Source organism: Chiloscyllium plagiosum, unplaced genomic scaffold (assembly GCF_037043375.1).
Source record: "Chiloscyllium plagiosum isolate Xiang-an unplaced genomic scaffold, Cpla_swu_hap1 HiC_scaffold_32, whole genome shotgun sequence".
Taxonomy (NCBI): Eukaryota; Metazoa; Chordata; class Chondrichthyes; order Orectolobiformes; family Hemiscylliidae; genus Chiloscyllium; species Chiloscyllium plagiosum.
In genome coordinates this window covers 10892008-10916156 of record NW_028270170.1, presented here as the reverse complement: position 1 = coordinate 10916156, position 24149 = coordinate 10892008, and the positions used below count along the sequence as shown (strand labels likewise).

Here is a 24149-nt window from a genome sequence, read left to right as displayed (position 1 = left end):
TGCCTTTGTATTTGCTTCTACCAGCTCCTTCTGGCAGCAAATTTTAAGTGCTTTTAAAAGACAGAGATGCAGTGCTGCATTTGCAGCTTTATCTTTGTTCTAAATGGTTCAAAATCACTCGCATGCTAGAAAGGGAAACTGGTTTCTGTATTCCAGTCTGAACAATAGAGACCTCTATTTCATATCGTGGAAAGATAGCAGTAATGAAGTTCCATTGCCTCTAGAGGACACTCTTTACCTAAATACTGAACAGGTTTGTCATGACACTGGACCACAGACTGGACAAATACTTTAGTCAAAATGTTTGATGCGGGACATTTTTCTAGCGAATATCCAGGTGACCATGACCAAAGCCTGCCTTGACAATTTTTCTCCAGTATATAAATAAAAAGTCACAGACCTTAAACTTTTACTGTAAATCTTAATATAGTGAAACCAAGCAATAACAGCTGGTGATGTTATTGACAAAAAATTAACATCACATTTCTCTCCCCTTCTGTTTTAACACTAATATTAACTTCATAATTTTGTACTAGCTAATGTCATTTTTAAGACAGGGGAATACATTATCGGTAGGTTTTATGCATGGATTATGGATCCATTGACCAAGAGATTACATCTGCAGACCACAAAGATTTAAATAATGGAGCTTGATGTCACTGATCACTGGGAGTAATGACCCTTTTGATCCTCACTATCTTTTAATCATATTGAAGTTACAAAGCTAAAACAAGTTGTTCAGTCCAAATGGTCTAAATAAGTGTTTATACTCCTTGCTAGTTTCCTTCATCTAACCTAATTAACATAACTTTCCAAATCTTTTCACTCTCTAACATCTCCCTGGCTGTTCAAACGTATCCATGCTCTCCACCTCAAAGAGGTTGAATTGATTAGGATTATATTCCCTGAAGTCAGAAGAATGAGGGAAGGATTCTCATAGAAACCTGTAAAAAAAAAAAAAAAAAAAAAAAAATCCACTTGGACAGGTTTGATGCAGGAAGGGTATTCCTGATTACAGATTAAAAAAAACTGCAGATGCTGGAATCCAAGGTGGACAAGCAGGAGAGTGGAAGAACACAGCAAGCCAGGCAGCATCAGGAGGTGGAGACGTCAACGTTTCAGGTATAACCTTTCTTCGGGACTGAACACCCGAAACATTGACTTCTCCACCTCCTGATGCTGCCTGGATGTTCCCATTGTCAGGGGAGTCCGGAACCAGGGCACAATGAACTATACAGCATGGAAATTAGTCCTTTCAGTCCAACTTGTCCATTCCACTTGGATTTCCCAAATCAACCTAATCCCATCTGCCTGTGTCTGGCCCATATCCCTGTAAACATAGAAATATAGGAAATAGCTGCAGAGGTAGGCTATTTGACCCTTCGATACTGCACCGCCATTCAATATGATCACAGCTGATCATGCCATTTCAGTTTTCCATTCCGGTTTTCTCTCCATATGCCTTGATCCCTTTAGCCATGTCTGGTTCCCTCTTGAATAAATGTAAATGAACTGACCCCAACAGCTTTCTGTGGGAGAAATTTCCACAGGTTCACAACTCAGTGAAGAAATTCTTCCTCATGTCAGTCCAGAATGGCTTACCCCTTATTATTAGATGGTGACCTCTAGTTCTGAACTTCCCCAACAACAGGAATATTCTTCCTGCATCTAGCCTGTCCAGTCATAGAGAACAGCACGGAAACAGACCCTTCGGTCCAACTCGTCCATGCTGACCAGATATCTTGACCTAATCTAGTCCCATTTTCCAGCACTTGGCCCATATCCCTCGAAACCCTTCCTATTCAGATACCCATCCAGATGTCTTTTAAATGCTGTAATTGTACCAGCCTCCACCACTTCCTCTGGCAGCTCATTCCATACACGCCCCACCCTCTGCTTGGAAAAAGTTGCCCCTTAGGTCTCTTTTAAATTTCCCCCCCCCCCCCCATCTTAAATCCATGCCCTCTAATTCTGAACTACCCCACCCCAGGGGAAAGGCATTGTCTATTTACACTATCTATGCCCCTCATAATTTTGTAAACCTCTATAAGGTCACCCCTCAGCCTCTGACACTCCAGGGAGAACAGCTCCAGTCTATTCAGCCTCTCCCTGTAGCTCAAATCCTCCAACCCTGGCGACATTCTTGTAAGTCTTTCTGAACCCATTCAAATTTCACAACATGCTTCTGATAGGAAGGAGACCAGAATTGCATGCAATATTCCAACAGTGGCCTAACCAATGTCCTGTACAGCCGCAACATGACCTCCCAACTCCTGTACTCAATGCTCTGACCAATAAAGGAAAGCATACCAAACGCCTCCTTCACTATCTTATCTACCTACGACTCCACTTTCAAGGAGCTATGAACCGGCACTCCAAGGTCTCTTTCTTTAGCAACACTCCCTAGGACCTTACCATTAAGTATATAAATCCTGCTAAGATTTGCTTTCCAAAAATGCAGCACCTCCCATTTATCTGAATTAAACTCCATCTGCCATTCCTCAGCCCATTGGCCCAGCTGATCAAGATCCTGTTGTAATCTGAGGTAACCTTCTTCACTGTCCACTACACCTCCAATTTTGGTGTCATCTGCAAACTTACTAACTATATCTCTTTAGTGAGTTGGACGATCAGCAATGATCATAATGAAAGGTGGAGCGGACTGAATGGCCTACTCCTGCTCTTATGTTAGATATCTATGTTTAATCCACAAATTAAAACATTTCCCTTCTCTGGGTGGAGAAGTCTCTCACGAATACCCTATTGCATTTTCTGGTTAATATCTCTGATTTATAAACCAGTTCTCAATCTCCTCCACAAGTGGACATATCTTCTCTGCATCTCCCCCTTTTAGAAACCTGAAGACTTCACTGAGTGCCTTAGGTGCTGTGTGGCCAGCTGTCAAAACAGAGCGGAGGAATCATTAATTTGTTCAGACATTGTGGCAGACGCTGACAGCTTTACCTCAATCGCAGTGTGTTAAAGAGTCTGATTCCGTCTGCTGGCCCGCAAATTTGAATGATGTCGTCGCGTGAGAGTTTAAGTAGATCGGCCCCTAAGGGTTGAACATGGAACAATTACAAAACAATCTGGTAACAGTTAAAGGGAGCCATATAAAATGATACCAACTTGGGGTGGGGTGAGTGGTGGGCAGGTAATTGAGCATTGAATAATGGATCAAAAGCAGGGAGAGGTCAATTTATCAAATAAATCAACTCACCAACCTTTCCCAGTCCACTGGGATAGGTTATTTTAAAGTAATCTCCTGAACAGAAATCAAGTTTAACTTGTCTCAGATACAAAAAAATGTTTCCAGTAAATCAAATCTCAAATATTCTTGTCCTTTTTAAATAAAGATGACACATGAATCCTCAGTCTTTCTTGTGCATTCTTCATTGACTAATCTATTGTAATTGGTCAATATTAGCCAGGTAGATGCTCCTTAAGACTAGGAGAAAATGAGGGCTTCAGATTCTGGAGATCAGAGTCGAAGAGTGTGTTGCTGGAAAAGCACAGCCAGTCAGGCAGCATCCTAGCAGCATGAGAGTCGACGTTACGGGCATAAGCCCTTCATCAGGAATGTGGAGCAAAGGGGGCTGAGAGATAAATAGAAGGTTGGGGGTGGGGCTCAGAGCAAGGTAGCTGGAAAGGCAATAGGTAGATGCGGGTTGGGGGGATGATGGTGATAGGTCGGAGGGGAGGGTGGAGCTGATAGGTGGGAAGGAAGATGGACCAGGTGTAATCATCATTTTTGTGGACATTGGTAGATGGTAAGAAACTTGCTTAGCAGCTTTACTCTGTATGTACCCAAACAGGACAATGTAGTTCAGAGATATCACACTTTGTCCATTTCGGATCAAACTCCAAATTGAATGCCATGCCCTTAGCTCTCTGGCCCCCAAGCTCTCGCCATAATGTATTCTTTCTTTATTGCTATTTTTATCTTGTTTCACAGACTTTGCCCTCTCTCCAAAGTTCTTCCTCCTTGTTGCTGAAAAAGAAAGACATTTTTTCGAAGCCTTTCATCTTTCCCACATCAGAACACTTCACAAGAATGCCAATGTAAAGGGAAAACAGTGTTTATACTGGAAGAGAGGAGAATGCTGTCCAAGTGATCTTGGATTGATTGGTAAAGGCATTACCATGGAGATGTAACCAGTTAATGATTGACAGTTAACAGCCAGGCTTCATTAAAACATTAAGCCAGGCAGGTTAAATCTGATTGATCAAGCCATTGCTCTGGGATATGAACTTGGTTAGAGACAAACAAACTGCAGAAGCTAGAATCCAAGGTCAACAGACAGTCCTTCCAGGTGAGACACAGGTTCACCCACCTCTCTTCCAAACTAGTGCTCTCGATATGGTCTTCTCCACATCAGGGAGAAGAAACATATATTTAGGGAATGGTTTGCCGAGCATCTCAGCTGGGCCCGCAGGAGCTGACCAGACCTCCTAGTCACCGCCCATTTTATTTCTCCTTCCCACTCCCTTTCCTACATGACTATCCTTGGCCTCTGCCATTGCCAGAATGAAACAAACTGCAAATTGGAGGTACAACACCTCGTCTTCTGCCTGTGCCGCCTTCAGCCTGGAGAACTCAATATTGAGTTCTCCAATTTCAAATAACATCCCTTCCCCCAACTCCCCTCCCAGCACCTCTTCCTCCCTGCCACCAACCGGATTCATACCTCCCATTGACCAAACAGGTCATACCCTCTGCCTGTCTTCACCTGTCCCCACTTCACCATCCTGACCCCGCCACCCCCTTTATCTGCAGCTCTCCCTGAAGAAGGGTTACACCCGTAATGTTGATTTCTCCACCTCCTGATGCTGCCTGGCTTGCTGTGTTCTTCCAGCTTCCCGATTATCAACCTGAGAGATGAATCTGCATATGGCTGTCACTTATGTTGTCAAGGTGAAAGAGTGGTATTCTTGCAAGGTGTCCTCATTAGCGCAAGATGAAAATCTTTGACAAAATGTGTCATTTTTTCAGCGATACTCAAGTTCCACATTACCAAATAATTATTTGTTCTTCCTTATATTTTATTCCATCTGTACAGTTCTTGTTCCCTGTGTTCTGATAATTTAGTGTACTCTAGTTATTGATGTCAATTCTCATCTGATGTATTACTAGAGGCTTCAACACTTCCCTCAGCCCAAATAGACCTTTGTGTTGTCTCCAAAATTCCTATAACTATTTTTTTTCAAAGAAAATGAAATGAAGTCCCACATTTCAGTCTTGAGTTGCTCGCTGCCATGTCCAGAAGATTAACATTGATTTGTGAATACTCCAGAGCTCCTGGAATGCTGGCAATTCTATCCCTATTTCACTTGCATTTGCTCTTATTTTTCAGCTTGTCCTCATTATCTCCCTTTCTCTCATTCTTTTCTGGCAGACTGTTATTAATACCACACTGCTGGCAAGCTGGAGTCTTCTGCCTGTGGGTTGTTGTAATTGTTCTGGGCTATATTGCTGTCACCGCAATTTTCTGACATGATCTGTGTTTTCTTTTGCCCTCACCTGTTGGTCGGTTCTGGGGTCAGAGGATGGTGCAGGTATTTTGTGGGTGTGAACAATTCCCAAAATTCCAAGCTGTCTTTTCCTTCCGAACCAGTATTTCAAGTTGTTGAAATGGATCAACCTGTCTCACGACTCGAACATGTTCAATCACTCTTCGGTGGTATTTCAAACCAGGAACGAACTAAACTGGACAGTGCCCCTCCCTGATCCTTGCCTTTGATGAGCATTCTGCTCATGTCATTCTGTTGAGTATGTTTCTTTAGGAGTTTTGGTGTCCTGCACTTTTCTTGTCCCCTCCTTTTGAACGATCAAGAGGACTCTTATGTTAGAAATACCTCCACTCAGTGCCCAGGATTGTCCATGTTACTGATAAATCTTCTCGAAAACACAGTGTGCAGGTATCTAGCTAAAGAAGAACTGTCATGTTGAACGTTTAACTTATTTCTTTATTATTCTACTTTATAATTAAGATTTTGTATCTAGTCACCTTTATACACGTCACAATAAAATTTAGTTCTAATTCTAACATCCTCACATATTCAGTAAACACAAAGTCCAGTCATCTTGCATTCCAGTAATGTGGTCTCCTGGATGCCACTTAGATTTCAATCCTTCAGAGTTTTTCCTGTATTGCAAGACCAACAACAATCTGTCCTTCCCTCCGTTCAACAAGTCCACTCTTACAGCTCCTTCACCATCACTACCTTCCCTGATTCCGGGTAGAATTTCACACTTACTCCATTTCTATGGCTGCTTTTAAGACAATTGCTTTCCACTATTGCACCAGAGAGTTATTTTCATCCTAATTATTAACACAACGCAGGTCTCTCAAACTGTTTCTATCTGGGAAGCCGAGAGAAGAAAGAGATTATTGACAAATAGCTAATCAGACACCCTGGACAAGTCATAGAGTTATACAGCATGGAGATAGACCCCTCAGTCCAACTCAACCTCACGGACCAGATATCCTAATCTAATCTAGTCCCATTTGCCAGCATTCGGCCCATATCCCTCTAAAACCTTCCTATTCATGCACCCAGATGCTTTTTAAATGCTGTAATTATATCAGCCTCCACCATTTCCTCTGGCAGCTCATTCCATACACGCACCACCCTCTGTGGGAAAAGTCGCCCTTTCTCCTCTCATCCTAAACCTATGCCCTCTGGTTTTGAACTCCACTACCCTGGGGAAAAGACCTTGATATTCACCCTATCTATGGTTCTCCTGATTTTATAAACCTCTATTAGCATACTTGTCTTCATTGGTCAGAAAACTGAGTATCGGAGTTGGGAGGTCATGTTGTGGCTGTACAGGACATTGGTGAGGCCACTTTTGGAATACTGCATTCAATTCTGGTCACCCTGCTATAGAAAAGATGCTGTTAAACTTTAAAGAGTGCAGAAAAGATTTACAAGGATGTTGCCAGGATTGGAGGGTTTGAGCTCTCGGGAGAGGCTGTTAACCCTTTTTTTCCCTGGAACGTCAGAGGCTGAGGGGTAACCTTATAGAGATTTATAAGTACACTCGCTCATGTTCTGATACAGCCAATAACATCCTGTCATTTAGTTGAATAACTTTCTTTAACCGACTGGTGTCTTGCAGGCTCCTTGTGTTGCGATTTCCATTAATCCATCAGATTGACACATGGCCTTTGATGTCTCGTCTCAATCCCCTCACCATCACACCCTTCCAGTTTCCGTTCATTTGACCCGTCGTCTTTGTCAGAACCTCTCAAGCACTTCGGTATTTTCCCTCTTTCTCGTTTTTGCCTTCCTGTTTCCTGCCTCTCATTTCAAATTTCCACACCTGACATCCTCTTGCTGTTTTCACCTCCCAGTTCCCATTCTCTCCTCCTCTCTCATTCCCTTTTGTCAGGCGGATGTTGTTACTGCATTGCAGGTTAGTGGATACGTTGGCTGATTTGTAGTGGGTTGCTCCACCGACAGAGAGTGACAACTTGACATGCCTTGTCTTTGCTGCCTTCAGCAATGTACCGTAAGATTTGCACAGAGCCATTGGCCTTCACTAAAGTGTATCTTATAGTTACCCCTCCTGTCAATTAAATCTTAGCTGGAAGCAAGAATAAAATGAACAGTAACTCACTGAGATGTTTGCAGGACTCTAACTCTGTCATTTTATTAACATATCTCAGCTAAGTGCTCCAACTTTCTATGCTGCCTGTACAATAACAAAATTCAACACTGGAAGGAAGCAGAGTATAGACACATCAAGTCACAGAGTTGTTCAGCGCAGAAACAAACACTTGGCTCCAACTCATACATACTGACCAAATATCCTAAACCAACCTAGTCCCATTTGCCAGGATTTGGCCCATATTGGTCGAGACCCTTCCTATTCATGTACCCATCCAGATGTCTTTAATGTTGTAATGTACATTGCTAAGGACAGGAGTGTACTCTTAAGCTTCATTATCCACCTTGTGGAAATGTTAAAATCCTGAACGATTCATTCAGACGTACAAGTTTGTAAAACTGATGAAGCTGGTCATCTGAGTGTGTCGCACATTTTGATGGGCAGCCCATCATTACTTAAGCGCTCCTTTCCCGCCCCCAACACCATGCCCCAAAGCCCGTGACCCCAGGCCTCCTCATACTCACCCGCTGCGGATTATAATCTACTGCAGCAGGTAAAAAGCATCAAAATAAACCTCAAAGGCAAATCAGGCTCTGGAAAATAAACCCTACACGTGATCAAAAGCAGCTCAGAGGTTTCTCTTTTATATACATATATACACACACACACACACACTCTGTTGGCTTTAAATCTATACATTGTTACAGTCATGACTGTGTGGCCAAATTTCACCCCCAACTCCATTTACAAGTTTGCTGACAACACCACCCATTGTAGGTTGGATCTCAAACAACATCAAGACATGTCATGTTGCGGCTGTACAGGACATTGGTTAGGCCACTGTTGGAATATTGTGTGCAATTCTGGTCTCCTGCCTATCAGAAAGATGTTGTGAAACTTGAAAGGGTTCAGAAAAGATTTACAAGGATGTTGCCAGGGTTGGAGGATCTGAGCTACAGGGAGAGGCTGAAGAGGCTGGGGCTGTTTTCCCTGGAGTGGCGGAGGCTGAGGGGTGAACTTATAGACGTTTACAAAATTATGAGGGGCAAGGATAGGATAAAAAGACAAAGTCTTTTCCCTGGGGTCGGGGAGTCCAGAAATAGAGGGCATAGGTTTAGGGTGAAAGGGGAAAGATATAAAAGAGACCTAAGGGGCAACTTTTTCACACAGAGGGTCGTACATGTATGGAATAAGCTGCCACAGGAAGTGGTGGAGGCTGGTACAATTGCAACATTTAAGAGGCATTTGGATAGGTATATGAATAGGAAGGATTTGGAGAGATATGGGCCAGGTGCTGGCAGGTGGGACTAGATTGGGTTGGTATATCTGGTCGGCATGGACAGGTTGGACCGAAGGGTCTGTTTCCATGCTGTACATCTCTATGACTCTATAACTCTAATACAGGAAAGAGATTGAGTGCTGAGAGGCATGTTGTAAAGGTTACAATCTCCCCCTCAACGTCAGCAATATGAAGGAGCTGGTCATTGACTTCAGGAAGTGCAGGGTACACCGTTGTCCATATCAATGATGCTGAGGTACAAACGGTCGAAAGCGTCAAGTTGATGGAAGTAACGATCACCAACAATCTGTCCTGGTCCACCCATGTCAATGTTATCATCAAGAAAGCACAAAAATGCCTCTACTTCCTCAGGAAATTCAGCATTTTCCATTTGAACCCTGACCATTTTTTATAGATGTACATAGAAAGCATCCTAACCGGATGCACCACAGCTTGGCGTGGCAACTGCTTTGCTCAAGACCACAATAAATTACAGAGAGCTGTGAACACAACCCAGTCCATTGCACACAACCAGCCTTCTGTCTATTAACTCCATTTGTACTTCCCACTGCCTCAGGAAAGCATCCAACATCATCAAAGACCCCTCCCACCGCAGTTATACTCTCTTCCACCCTCTTCCATTGGGCAGAAGATACAAACGTTTGAAAGCACATACCAGCAGTTTCAAGAACAGCTTCTTCACTGCTGTTATCGTACTCATGAACAGACCTCTCAAATGTTATTGTTGGTCTGTCTCTCTGCACCTTGTCTGTGGCTGTAACACTGTATTCTGTAACACTGCTACCCTGATGCAGTTTGTAAGGTACAATCTGCCTGTATAGCATGGAAAACAACATTTTGCAATGTATCTCGTTACACGTGACAACAATAAATCAATCCAATTGTGTCGTCTGTCTGGCAGTCAGCATACAGAATGAATAGAATGGGCTTCTAATTTTAAAATAAAGGACTTTTACCCCAACTTTTAGAACTAAATGAAGGCTCCATCATGTGTGATACAACCCATGGTTAAACTCAATGATGAAGAAGTGGAGATCATTCCTAAAGATAAGTGATAAGTGATGCTCAACCCGGGCTGTTTTGGCACATTATAGGAAGATCTGAGGAGTGAGGCTTTCTTTTATGTTCACGCAGCACATGGGTGTCACTGGCAGGGCCCCTTATGAAGGAGGTGGTGAACATCCTCTTTGAATCACTGCAGTCCACGTGCTGTAGGTAAACCCACAATGCTGTTAGGGAAGGAGTTCTGGGATTTTCATCCAGGGACACTGAAGGAATGAGGATATATTTTCAAGTCAGGATGGAGAGTGGTTTGGAAGTGGTGGGGTTCCCATGTATCTGCTACCCTTTTACCTTCTAGATGGTCGTGGTACACACTGTGCGTCGGTATGGAGGGACAGAATGTTTGTGGATGTGGTACCAACCAAGCAGGCTGCTGTATCCTGGATGGTGTCAAGCTTTTTGAGTGTTGTTGGAGCTGCATTATCCAGGCAAGTGGGGAATATTCTATCATCCTCCTGACTTACGCCTTGTAGATGGTGGACAGACAGACAATATCAGACAGATGGTGGGGAGTAGGGAAATAAACTACTCACTGTTTTTAGCATTTCATGAAATTTCTGGACAAAGAGGACTGTCTAGTCAAAGCCCTGAAGTAAGTATAAGTCCACGACACTTAGATATTATATATAGACATACTTCTGGTACATATAGAAGAGAATTCCTCCCTGATAAAGGTAACTATGAGCTAAGGTATAGATGACCTAACGTCTTGTGGAAAAACTATTGCAAATCAACTGATTGGAAAAAAATTCCAATAGACAGCAGACAAGACAAAAACTGACTGCTAAAAGAATCTGGTGAAGTTGAAATTGTGTAACTCAGAGACAATACTGCAATCTGATACAGAGGGTCAACTGCAAACTATTCATTTTTTGAATAGTCATTTGAACTCTTTGTTGTAATCATTGCATTTTAACAACTGCTAGGAAGTGATTCCCCAACATAATAAAGTTATTGCAGACACTTCTCAATTTATTGATGCATTGCAGCCACCATTGATGGCAATAAAGCTCTCAAACTAATGATCCTCTCCAGGGTATTCCTCATTTTCTTGCCTAATCTCAATCATTGCCATAGACTGTCCATCTTTCTTTGTCACTATATCCATTCTCTTTGGGCCATCAGTGAACAGGACTCTTACCTGAGAAATTTGCAAAGAGTTTACAAAAAGGTGTGAATCGATGTAAATGAAGCCACTGTTGCGTTTCCTGAATTGTTAACGTTGGTGACAGATGCTGCAAGACAGAGAGAAATCTCACTGACAAATCAAGATTACTTCATATTTGCAGCTGCTGTAAAATTACCACAGCTTGCTTCAGTTAACAGGAATTTTGATCATACACACACTCTCCACTTTGTTAATGATGTTGATGCTAAGGTTATCCAGCGATACTCTTTGTAATGACTAGGAATGACATTAACCAGGTGGATCCCTGGTTGCAGCTGTTAACCTGGTCCAATTAGAGAGCTCTGGCTGACAGATACAAACAGGAGTGTGGAGGTCATTAGGGCCGACTGCCTGCCCCTCTTCCGCGGTTACGTTAGGGCCCGGGTGTCCTTGGAGCACGCGGTGTCCACCAACACCCTGGAGTTGTTCAGGGAGAGGTGGGCGCCGCAGGGAGTGGAGTGCATTATTTCCCCCTCCAACTCGATTTTGATTTAATCCCTACCCTCCCCTTCACTGTTTTGATCACAGGGCATTGCCCTTTAATGTGAAGGGCACTGCTTGTCACTGGCCACCTGGGTGTTTTCCTATCTTCCTGGTGGTGGAAATTGAATAAAGATTCGTACACCTTGTGTCTCTCACTGTGTCTCACACCTGCACACACAACATGGGTGCTGGGGAAAAAAATAAGCACTACTGCAGTTAGGCGGTAGTGTGGGGGGAAATAAAAAAAAACAAATAAACAGGAGTGTTAGGAGTTCCATTCACTCTGAGAGCTGGCTCTGAGGGAGCTGCATCAGTGTCAAGGACTGTCCATGTTTAAATACAGGGTGACTTGGTAAAGGGATACCAGAAAAAAAAGAAGAGAAAAAAAATAAACAGGAGTGCCAGGGATACTGCTCACTCTGCGCTAGCTGGGTCAGTGTCATGAACTGTGCACTATGTGTAAATACAGAGGTGACATGGTGACGGGATACCGCCTTCATGGAGTTATTTCACTCTTGGAACTATTTCAGGGGTTTACTCCCTGAAGGCATCCCCTGAATTACACACAATTCAACCATTCCTTTCTGGTCCCACCACAGTTCAGTATCTGAATTCACTTCTGTGCATTGGAGATTAGGGGTCACAATGTAACCATGTTTGTGAACTCAATATTTTGGTAATCTGAAGATAGATAAATGAGCAAGTAAGCTGCCAGATGGATGTTTAAAGTGGAGTTGCTTCATTATTAATTTTTAAATATGGGAACATATAGTTGCCTACAAGATCCATGTTAAAAATCACACAACGCCAGGTTATCGTCCAACAGCTTTGTTTGGAAGCACTAGCTTTCGGAGCACTGCTCCTTCATCAGGTGGCTGTGGAGCAGGATCATACAACATACAATTTATAGGAACAGGATTGCTATGTCATGGAATTTTATAATTTAAGAAATTTAGCTTGAGTTTTTCATCTTTTAGAATGATCATGTTAGTTTTGGTTCCTTCATATGTAAATCTCAGAATTTTTTTAAAGTTACATTCTCAAGATAGCTTTTAACAATAGGTGCCATCTCAGCTCAGATAATGCATTGATGGTATGAAGTCCCAATGTTAGGTCAGACTGATTCTATTTCTAAAGTGTGATTTACAGAATTTTACATGGATTTATGCAGTTTTTGAGCAAAATAAAATGCAAGTACAAATTCACCCCACAAACTTATATGTGTGTGTGTGCCAGAGAGACTGAGTGAGTGTGTGCAGGTAGGTGTGTGCATGGGGGTTGAAACTGTGTTGCTGGAAAAGCGCAGCAGGTCAGGCAGCATCCAAGGAACAGGAGAATCAACGTTTCGGGCATAAGCCCTTCTTCAGGAATGCCTGAAACATCGATTCTCCTGTTCCTTGGATGCTGCCTGACCTGCTGCGCTTTTCCAGCCACACATTTTCAGCTCTGATCTCCAGCATCTGCAATCCTCACTTTCTCCTGTGTGTGGGGGTGTATGTGTGAGCGTATGAGAGAGAGCTTGTGTATGAGAGAGGGTCTGCCTGAGTGTGTGTGTGGTTGTCTGTGTGTGTGTGTGTGTGTGTGTCTGTGTGTGTGTGTGTGTGCGTCTGTGTGTGTGTGTGGTCACCTGTATGGTGACATGAATCCAAGGTCCCGGTTGAGGCCATCCCCATGACTATTGAACTTGGCTATCAGCCTCTGCTCAGCCACTCTGCGTTGTTGCCTATCCCAAAGTCTGCCTTGGAGATAGTCACCTGAAGGTCTGACGCACACAAGCACACGCGCGTGTATAAAAACACACACACACACACACTGACCCTCTCTCATATAGTTTTAGGTGCATTAGTCAGAGGGTATTGGCTATGGGTGGGTTACTCTTCAGAGGGTGGGTGAGCTTAAAAAAATACACAAGTTCTCTCTTATATACTCAAACATACACACACTCCCTCTCACAGACTTATGCCCTATTACACTCACACACAGACACACTCTCTCTCACAGACACTCACACCCCAACACACACACCTACATGCACACACTCACTCGGTCTCTCCTACACACACACACACAAGTATATGGGGTGAATTTGTACTTGCAGAATTACATTTTATTTTGCTCAAAAACTGCATAAATCCATGTAAGATTCTGTAAATCACACTTTAGAAATAGAATCAGTCTGACCTAACATTGGGACTTCATACCATCAATGCATTATCTGAGCTGAGATGGCACCTATTGTTAAAAGCTATCTTGAGAATGTAACTTTTAAAAAGTTCTGGGATTTACATATGAAGAAACCAAAATTAAAATTATCATTCTAAAAGATGAAAAACTCAAGCTAAATTTGTTTCATCTTTTAGAATGTGTAGATATAGTAAAGTCATTTGAGGGAGTGGTGCACATCTGAGCAAGTGAACAAAATTCCAAGATTGCACCTATCATCCATTGGTAATTCCACGTGTTAAAAATAGTGTCAAATTAAAGAAAAAGGCTATTATTGTACTAAGACAAGTGGCAGGTCAGAAAATTGGACAGAATACAAGAAACAACAAAAAATGACCAAAAAATAAGGTGGGACAAATTAGAGTATGAGAGAAAGCTAGCCAGAAATATAAAAACAGATAGTAAGAGTTTCTGTAAATAATTAAAGAACAAAACACTTAATAAAGTGAGAACTAGCGCTGTAGAAAGCCAGAATGAAGAATTAATAATGGAAAATAAGGAAATTGCAGATGAATCAAATAAGTATTTCGCATTAGTCTACAATATAGAGGATACAAGTAACATCCCAGAGGCAGCAATAAATGAGGAAATGTAAACGAGGGAGGAACTCAGGAAAATCACAATCACTAGAGAATTGGTACTGTGTAGGAGCTGTGCACTGACAAGTGTCCAGGTCCTGAAGGATTTCATCCTCGGATCTTAAAAGAAGTACCAAGTGAGATAGTTGATGCATTGGTCTGAAGTTTCAAACACTCCCTTGACTTGGAGACAGTCCCAGTAGGTTGGAAGATGGTGAACTTTAGCTTTATTCAAAAAGGAGGGCAGAAAGCAGTAAACTACAGGCTTCACATCTTGTCACAGAGAAAATATTAGAAGTTTTTTATTAAATAAATTGTAGCACAATATTTCGAGAAGTTCAAAGTAATCGGTCAATGTCAGTGTGGTTTTGTGAAAGATCACAATTTGTCTATTCACTGGAGTTCTTGTAGGATGTAGTGGGTGCTGTCAGTAAGGGAGATCTAGTACATGCATTGTGCTTAGATTTCCAGAAAGCATTTGATCAGGTGTCAAATCAAAGATTATTGCAGGCCACCGGGCATGGGCAAACCTGTCAACATCATCATCATCATAAAAATTGCTACCTAAGAGACAAAATATACCGCCTTGGACATTGTTTTTTCCTAATGCCACCCGAGGATGAGTCATTTAGATTTTCCTTCCATTCAGACATTACACAGATGGATTTATTCAGATGTCAGTCATACGCTAACTAATGTTCTATCAGATTCTGCAGCTCTGGTTTCTTTGGAGAAAAGCTCAATGCAGGAGAAAGAGAGAATACTGACCTCCATTGTGCTCTGTACTGATCCATCCACCTGATGGTTTGGAGATGAACAGCTCCTGCAATAAATAATGTTTCTATCAGACATCACTCTACTCCACCTGCAAAGTCAGACACACATGTCTACGGCCATCATTCTTCCCCCAATCCCTTGACCTCTACCCAACTAGAAAAATATAGGCAGCTGGCATTATATTTATTCTCTTGTGGGACGTGGGTATTGCTGGCTGGCATTTAATGCCCATCCCTAGTTGCCCTTGAGAATGTGATGCTGAGCTGCCTTTTTGAACCACCGAAGTCCACCTGCTGTAGGAGAGCTCACAAAGCCGTCAGGAAGGGAATTCCAGGATTTTTGACCCAGCGACACTGGAGGGACGGTGAAGTGTTTCCAAGTCAGGATGGCGAGTGGGTTGGTGGGGTAGGCAGTGACGTTGCCATGTATCTGCTTGTCTTGTCCTTCTGGATGGAAGTGGTCATGGGTTTGGAAGGTGCTGTCTGAGGATTTTGCAAGCAGCACTGGCTCAAAACCCTCTGAGAGAAAGATGTTTGCCTAATGGCTTTTGATGGAGTGCAGCAAAGGTTTACAAGGCTGTTTCCGGGGATGACGGGACTGACGGATGAGGAGATATTGACTGGGTTAGGATTGTTTTCACTGGAGTTCAGACAAGTGAGGGGAATGTCTTGGAGACTTATAAAATTCCAACAGGACTAGACTGGGTAGGTGCAGGGAGGATGTTCCCGATGGTGGGTGCGTCCAGAACCAGGGGTCACAGTTTGAGGATTCAGGGTGGACCGTGTAGGACAGAGATGAGGAGACATTTCTTCATCCCAAGAGTGGTGAGCCTGTGGAATTCATTACCACAGAAAGTAGTTGACGCCAAAACATTGAATGTCATTAAGAGGCAGCTAGATAAAGCACTTGGGGCAAAGGCGATCAAAGATTGGGCTATTGAGTTGGACGATCACCCAATCTCATGATGAATGGCACAGCAGCTTCAAAGAGCTGAATGGCATCTTCCTGCTCCTATCTTCTATGGTTATATGTTTCTAATCTCTGTTTAAAATGGACAACCTCTGATTTTGTAAACAGCAAGCACGAATTCTAGACTGCCCCAAAATAGGAAACATCCTCTCCACATCTCCCAAAATTCCAAATCCTCTCCAAGTCTGTCAACATCCAGACTTGGAAAAATATCACAGTTCCTTCAGTATCTCAACACCAAGTTCCTGAAACTTCCCTCCCCAACAGCACTGTGGCTGCACCTACATCACCCCAAGGTCTGCAACAGTTCAAGATGAGCAGACCACCCTCTTCATCTCCAGAGCAGATGAAGTCTGGCAATAAATGTTACCCCCTTGCCAAGAATGACCACAACACAAGAGCAAATTTTTAAAAAAATGTCCTGGTTGATCTTGTATTCGAACCTATTTATTTCAGCAAAAGGAAGCTAAGCAAAAATCATCACATATTTCAATTTTCACCCCATCCATTCAACACAGGATAATCAAATGTGCTGGCCAATAATCCACAAAAAATCCTCAACCTTGGGCAATGCGACCTATAAAGCCCAAACAAGTTAGCAAGATTTACATTTGCATTTCTTATGTCTTAGTTTGTCCTGTTTGGAACAGGAACAGAGTGTGTGTTTTGGGTCCCACTCCTCAGGAGGGACACACTGGCACTGGAGCGTGTCCAGCGGAGATTCACACGGATGATCCCTGGAATGGTAGGCCTAACATATGAGGAACGGCTGAGGATCCTGGGATTGTATTCATTGGAGTTTAGAAGATTAAGGGGAGATCTAATAGAAACTTACAAAATAATACATGGCTTGGAGAGGGCGGACGCTAGGAAATTGTTTCTGTTAGGCGAGGAGACTAGGACCCGTGGACACAGCCTTAGAATTAGACGGGGTAAATTCAGAACAGAAATACGGAGACATTTCTTCAGCCAGAGAGTGGTGGGCCTGTGGAATTCATTGCCGCGGAGTGCAGTGGAGGCTGGGACGCTAAATGTCTTCAAGGAAGAAATTGATAAATTCTTGATGTCACAAGGAATTAAGGGCTACGGGGAGAATGCGGGTAAGTGGAGTTGAAATGCCCATCAGCCATGATTGAATGGCGGAGTGGACTCGATGGGCCGAATGGCCTTACTTCTGCTCCTATGTCTTATGGTCTTATGGTCTTAAAAATCGCCATTCCCTCTTTGATGATTAAGTGCAAAGAACCTCTGCTAAGCCAGTTAGGATTCATGCCATTTAGTGGAAGCATGAACATCAAATTTATATCTGGTCTTTTTGTCTCTATAGGCCATCCAAGTTCACCCAAACAGACTCAAGACTTGAATGACATGTTCAATCTCCAAATGTCAAATTCACTTTGAAACCAGGAATTTTTTTTGTCAAACTATCTGCCTTCCTCATAATTCAGTGGGTTTATTCTTCCTTTGTTAGATTTTGGCAATAGGAATTTCGAATCATAGAATCCCCTGTAGTTTGGGGGCGGACCATGCAGCCCATACTGACCCTCCAAAGAGCATCCCTCCCAGACCCACCCCCATCCTCCCCTCAGCTCTTTCCCATGGCTAACCCACCTAGCCTGCACATCCCTGGACACTATGGGCAATTTAGCATGGTCAATCCACCTAACCTGCACAGCTTTGGACTGTGGGAGGAAACTAGAGCACCCAGAGGGAACCCATGCAGACACGGGGAGAACATGCAAACTCCACACAGACAGTCACCTGAGAATGGAATCGAACCCGATCCCGAGGCAGCAGTGTTAACCACTGAGCCACCGTACTGAGTAATCACTGGAGACATGTGACAAACTTTCCTCAGTGGATTCAATGATTATTCATGGAGTCTACAATGGAATACTTTGCTTTTTTAAGAAACATACAATGGCCTAGTGCTGGGAAGGCCATTCTGCCCATCATACCTGTGTCAGCCCTTTGTTGAAACTATCCAATTAATCCTACTCACCTTCTCTTTTCCTTTATCCCTGTGATTATTATCCCTTTAAATAGCTATCCAACTTCTTTGTGAATGTTACTATCATCTTTCTATCATCTTTCTTGGCAGTGACTTGAGTAGCTCATGATGGGAAGATCTACTCTGCTCTCTAATTGTTTTGCTAGTCAATTCAATTCTGAATCCTCTGTTAACTTTCACCTCAACCCCCACCTCCCCAGTTTCGATCAAAACCCATCATGCACCTCCAGCAATGGGTTTTGATGGCCTGCATGACCTTCTAACTTCACCCCGTACATTTGCACGACTTGAGTTACAGTTTGTGTTCACAACAAATTCAGAATAAGCAGCAACTTACCCTTCTGGGATGTTGAATGGAATTGGAGATGCTGGGCTATACCCTGGGCTTCCAGCTGGGCTAACATTTGTACAGGGTGGGGTGTCAGGCCAGGGAGAACACTAATTGAAACAATGAAAGAATAATCTATGAAGAATATGTCAGGATTAAATCTTTACAACCCGTACAGCTAATAAGGGCTAATGCCTCACCTCAGTCAGCACCGTGGTTTCGTACGCTGGCTGGTACTTGGACCTCTCCTGTGGAGACCGTTTCTCTATCTTCTCCTTATCAGTTTTCAGTTTCCTGTCAGCACCTTTCGGCTGGAGTTCAACAGATTATCTCATTATTATTGCATTGCTGGTTATTGAAGCTTGCTATGTACAAATTGGCTGCCGTATTTCCAGCTTTACAATGGTAAACCCACTTCAGAAAATGTACTTCTTCAACTTTATTGAAATACAGGTCTTTCAATAAATGAGTAATCTGGAACTGACTGCTTCTGCTCAACAACAGGAAAATGTTGCCCATTTGGTCTCGCACCCATCTATTCAATGTTCAAGCTAAAGGAGTCTTTGACTTGGAGCACGTTTCACTGTCAGTGCAAGTGCTTCTCAAAAAAAAGTCTTGATTTTCCTCTCCTGAATGTGTAAGGCTGGGAGTGGTGAAGGCCTATAGGCACATCACAGCCATACCCAATAACCATACACTAAAGGGCTCCTGAGGTGCACTGGTAATGTCCCTACATTAGGCCTGAAGACTGGGTTCAAGAACCACCTGCTCCAGAGGTGGGTAATAACATTTCTGATTCAGGTTAGTCATGATTTGGAGATGCTGGTGTTGGAGTTAAACATTAAAAATCACACAACACCAGGTTATAGCCCAACAGGTGGTTGTCCTGGTGATGTGTGATTTTTAATCTGATTCAGGTTGATTAGGAAATAACAGAATCATACACTAGGGGTCAGCAGTGAGGCACAGGCATCCTGGCTAATCTGCCTCTTTGTCCTGCAGTCAAATACAGTCGATTCCGCTGTAGCTCGGTTTAGATTAGATTCCCGACAGTGTGGAAACAGGCCTTTCGGCCCAGCAAGTCCACATCGACCTTCCGAAGAGTAACCCACCTAGACCCATTTCCCTCTGACTAATGCACCTAACACTATGGCCAATTTAGCATGGCCAATTCACCTGACCTGCACATCTTTGAACTGTGGGAGGAAACCCATGCAGGCACAGGGAGAATGTGCAAAAGCCACACAGACAGAGACCTGAGGCTGGAGTCGAACTTGGGACGCTGGTCATGTGAGGCAGCAGTGCTTGCCACCAAGCCACTGTTCTCGCACAGTTCTAGGTTATAAGGAAATCGTGTAATAGCAGCATCGTTTAAACTATTGGGGCCAGAATCACGCCAAAGCCAATATATGCTTTAACAGTTTGCACTGCACAAAATGTCCCCAATTCGACAATCGCTTTACAGCGATATAGCTATACATGCGTTATAGCAAAACGACTTGTGGTATTTTGCTTCTCAGATTGTCTTAAGAAGTTTTTTCTTTTATTCGTTCCTGAGATGTTGGGAATCGTTGCCTTGTTACCTTTGAACTGAGTAGCTTGCTGTCCATTCATAGGGAAGCTAGGAGTCACTGGGTTGCTGCTGGGTCAGTGACAGATGCCATTCCCTGGGCCATTCTGGCCCTGACCTGAGAATAGCAGCCCCTGCTCTATGTTATTGGGTCCTACTGTCCATCCCTGTCCAAGGCCCTGCATTGCTGTAGCCCCAAGATACAGCCTGGGTGAGGATGGCAGATTTTCTTCCCCCTAAAAAGCAACAGTGAACCTGATGGATATTCAAAGTATAATCAGTGATAGTTGTCATGGTCACCATCACTGATACCACTTTATTTAATAAATTCAAGCTCTACATAGTGAGATTATGAACCTGTGACCTCCCACAGCCCTAGCTCTCTAGAGTAGGGACATTACCACTAAACCACAATCATTCTAAGGGCCATAGAGTCCAAATCAGCTCAATACTTTGAACAATGGATAGAAAGAAAACTAGGCAAAAGCAAAAGATATTTGTGATGGAATTCAGTGGATCTGATTAATCCAAAAGGAGATGATGTAAGAAATATAAATTCATAATAATTGTTCTTTAAATTCTTTGTCTAACTACATGGTCAGGTTACTCACACAATGTAGCAAAATCACGTGCTACATTGTGAAATACAGAGCTCTGCTGCAGCTCTGGGTTGGTTTTTGACAATGATGAATGAGTTATAACCACTTTCTGTTTCAAACTGCAGTGGAAAGGTTTGGTACCTTAAACACTTTAACCTGACAGCTCGCTGAGTGCAGGTGCTCGGTGTAGTCTCCATTCTCACTTAGTTTGAAGGTGTCAATCTGAATTCTGAAGGGTACCCCTTTCTCGCCACCATTTTTCCTGGGGGTGAATTCTGTGCTGATGCAGTGAACCTGAAAACGAAGGGGAGAGTTAGTAATGTGATTCCAGATCTGACTGATATTCCTTAGTCTACGGAATTAAGTTTGTTATTTCTTGGTGCTGGAGTGTGACTAAACATCTATGAGTCTCGAAGGGATTTAAATGGAATTCCACTTAACCTTAACTGACGAGGACATTGACATGTGATGCGGGCCAATTCAGAGAATAGGTAAATATTGGAGTTGGTGCAACACAGAAGGCATCACAACCTGTGTCTATGCCACTCTTGGTCAAGATTCTGCAGTTCACTCCTGACTAAAAGTGAGGAATATTCCACTCCTGAAATTGAAGTTATTAAGGCACTGACTGCATCAAAAAAAGTTTTTTAACCTTATTTTTAAAATAAGTACGAGATATCAAGATAAATTGCATTAAAGATTACCCCTTCTTTTCTTGTCACCCATTAGACCAGGTAAAGATGACCAACTTACTTCTGCAAACAGCATAAGTAAGCTAGATGGGTTTTTGAAACAACAATTGGCAATAGTTGTCATTGTCAGTTTCGGACTTTATTAATTGATATACATTCCATGAGTGTGGGACTTGAACCCTCACCCCCAAAGCATTGGTACACACCTCAAGATAGCTGGTCCAGTGACACTATCACATCATTTCACCATCCTGCCCACTATGTGCCCCTTCATTGTGAACAATGTGGTGTTCAGCCTTGCTGGCTCAGTCAGTGATAAAGTTTGTGGAATATTTTATTCTGTCAAATTGACAAGAAGACTGTAAAGAGGAAAAGGTGATGAATGTTGTTTTTCTTGAGGCTAGCGCTACAACTCAGTGCTATAACAGGTTGAATTCCAGTGTTGTACTATGGTGGGCCATCAGATATTGCTGAGTCATTAGAGCAGAGACATTATACCAGAGAGGAAAGGAAAACCTAACCATGAGGCATAACGAGGACTATCTCATCATGAAGGTGGATCAGGAAGTATAAAATCTAGGAGTGGGACCCTACCCTCTTCATATGGCTCAAGGACACATGGGGAGGGAATATGGGGCAAAGGACAGTGAGAGACTTGGGTACAAGTATTCTAGAGGGATAACAGTGGGGGAAGGTTACAGAAAAGCGAGTAGAAGAGAAAATTAGAGGAGAAGCAAAGAGAGTAGGCATGAGACAAAGGGAAAGGAAGGAGGATTGAACAAGAGTGAGGAAGACACAAACCTGAATGGAGACAGAGGTTTGTTTCTTTGGGTCCCAGAAAAACTCCGCAGCATTCAGCAGCGTGGGGTTTACTCGCGGGTCGACAATTCCAACTGACAGAGGAATATCTGAAGTGACAAAATCATTTAGAAAAGAGAGAGAGAGAATGTCACAGTGTGAAAGAAAACCATGGCAAATGATGGATTAGTTCGACTAAGTCCGAATGCTTCAGACCAAAGACTCACTGCTGGCTGAAGGACAATAGGCAATATGCTACAGGCCTCTGTCTCTACGTTTGATTCAACTGTGGCAAAGGAAATAGAAGCCCCCTCCCCTCCCACTTTGACAGCACCAAAGAAATTATCATATGTGAGCAGTTGCAAAGCATTTGCCAATAAATGGCATCAGGGAACTTGCTAACGTACCAATGCAGGGCATTATTCTGAATCTCGAATGCTTCTTGCAATGCCTTGCTGATTGTTACTAGAAGCAGGCTGTTTCTCTGACTGAGCAAAAACCTTTTATTTCTCTGCGACACTGAGCTACTCTATCCCAGCTCCAACAGTCCGCTCTAAATCAAAGGAAATTGCTTTTCTTGTAAAGCATAGAGAGGGCCAGCGATAACTGCTGCCAATTTGGGAGACAGCAAGCGAGCACAATGCTAGGCTGCTTTGTACCATCTGAACACCTATCCAGGATTATTCATGTTTTGAGCAGGGAGACAGAAAAGGCACAATAGCCTAATTAGTTTTTTTTATTGGAATGACTGTTCATGACAGCTTGGCCAGTTCTTTCTGCCAAACTCTTCGAAAAGGACAGTATTCACAGTTGATGGATATATATCTGTCTTTTATTGTATTCTGCTGTACAGGCAATGGTGAGAGAAATTTGGTGAGAACTAGAATATTCTCAAGTGTGAGAGATATTTCTGCTTTTCTTCAAAGATGTGCAAGCAATTTAAATGTGAAGGATGAGCAATGTCTTCCGTAGAACGATAAAAAAAGTCTATTATGAGTGTTTTGGAGTTGGGTTTTACTGCCTGATAGAGTGATCAACATAGATTCATCAGTAGCTTTTACAGAGAATAGAATAAATAATGAAGGAGAATACCTCGAGGGGAAATAGGGCAGGAGGTGGGGAATGGATCTTAATGGATAGTTATCTGAAAGAGCGGGTATAGACTTAATGAGCTGAACAACCTCACTCTGTGCTGAACCGTTCTGTGTTTCTGTACCTTTTCCGAGCACTTTTCGTTATTTGCAGTATGCCATCATAGCAAGTGGCAGTTGGGAATTACACAGTTGCTTGCAGCATTATGTACATATTAATATTTTATTCATACTGCCTCTGTCAATGAGATATTTGCCAATTCAAGCAAAGATGGAGAGTTCGGTTTGCATCAAAAAAACAACCTTTACTTTAAATTCTGTTGATTTTAAGTATACAAGTCATTCTGCAGGAAAATTATGTTTTCAATTATAATGCATCTTGGCATAATCTGAAAAGTTGTATAAAACTGGCTGATGGGAGTTACAGGTTTTTTTACATAACCAGTTGGAGAACTCCTTCAATATCAGTAAAATAAATTTATCGGTCTCTTATTGCTCAGCTGTTTGTCCTTAATGCTATTTGTGGGATTTTATTTTGTAAAATAATCCAAAGTCAGCATAGACTTAGCAGACCAAAGAGCTTCTCTGTCATTAGAGACAAACGCCTTTAATCTGAAGGTCACCACCTCTCAGGTGAGGAGAGAGATTGAGAAGGATAGCTCTTTATTGTAACCTTAGCCAGTGTGGAGAATGAGTGGCTGGACAACTGGTTTGTGATACAAAGCAATGCCAGCAGTGTGGGTTCAATTCCCACACTGTCTAAGGTTAATATCCTTCACAACTTCCCCCCCTCACCTGAGGCATGCTGACCCTCAGGTTAAGCCACCACCGGTCATCTTTCTCATGAGAGAGCAGATCATAGGATGGTGATGACTTTACCTTTAT

At 42.8% G+C, this 24149-nt stretch overlaps 1 protein-coding gene across 3 annotated transcripts in view; it reads right to left on the bottom strand.

The window, feature by feature from the left end:
* LOC122539798 (transcription factor CP2-like) overlaps nucleotides 1–24149 on the bottom strand; it is a 40704-nt gene that overhangs the window by 5614 nt on the left and 10941 nt on the right. For all 3 annotated transcript variants that reach the window (XM_087977775.1, XM_043674859.2, XM_043674860.2), the window contains 7 exons: nucleotides 22177–22283; nucleotides 20825–20977; nucleotides 18715–18825; nucleotides 18524–18624; nucleotides 15198–15252; nucleotides 11119–11212; nucleotides 2965–3055 (listed from right to left, as the gene is read on the bottom strand). In XM_087977775.1, coding sequence (XP_087833901.1) covers nucleotides 2965–3055; nucleotides 11119–11212; nucleotides 15198–15252; nucleotides 18524–18624; nucleotides 18715–18825; nucleotides 20825–20977; nucleotides 22177–22283 — 712 coding nt within the window. The remainder of the gene's footprint in view (nucleotides 1–2964; nucleotides 3056–11118; nucleotides 11213–15197; nucleotides 15253–18523; nucleotides 18625–18714; nucleotides 18826–20824; nucleotides 20978–22176; nucleotides 22284–24149) is intronic.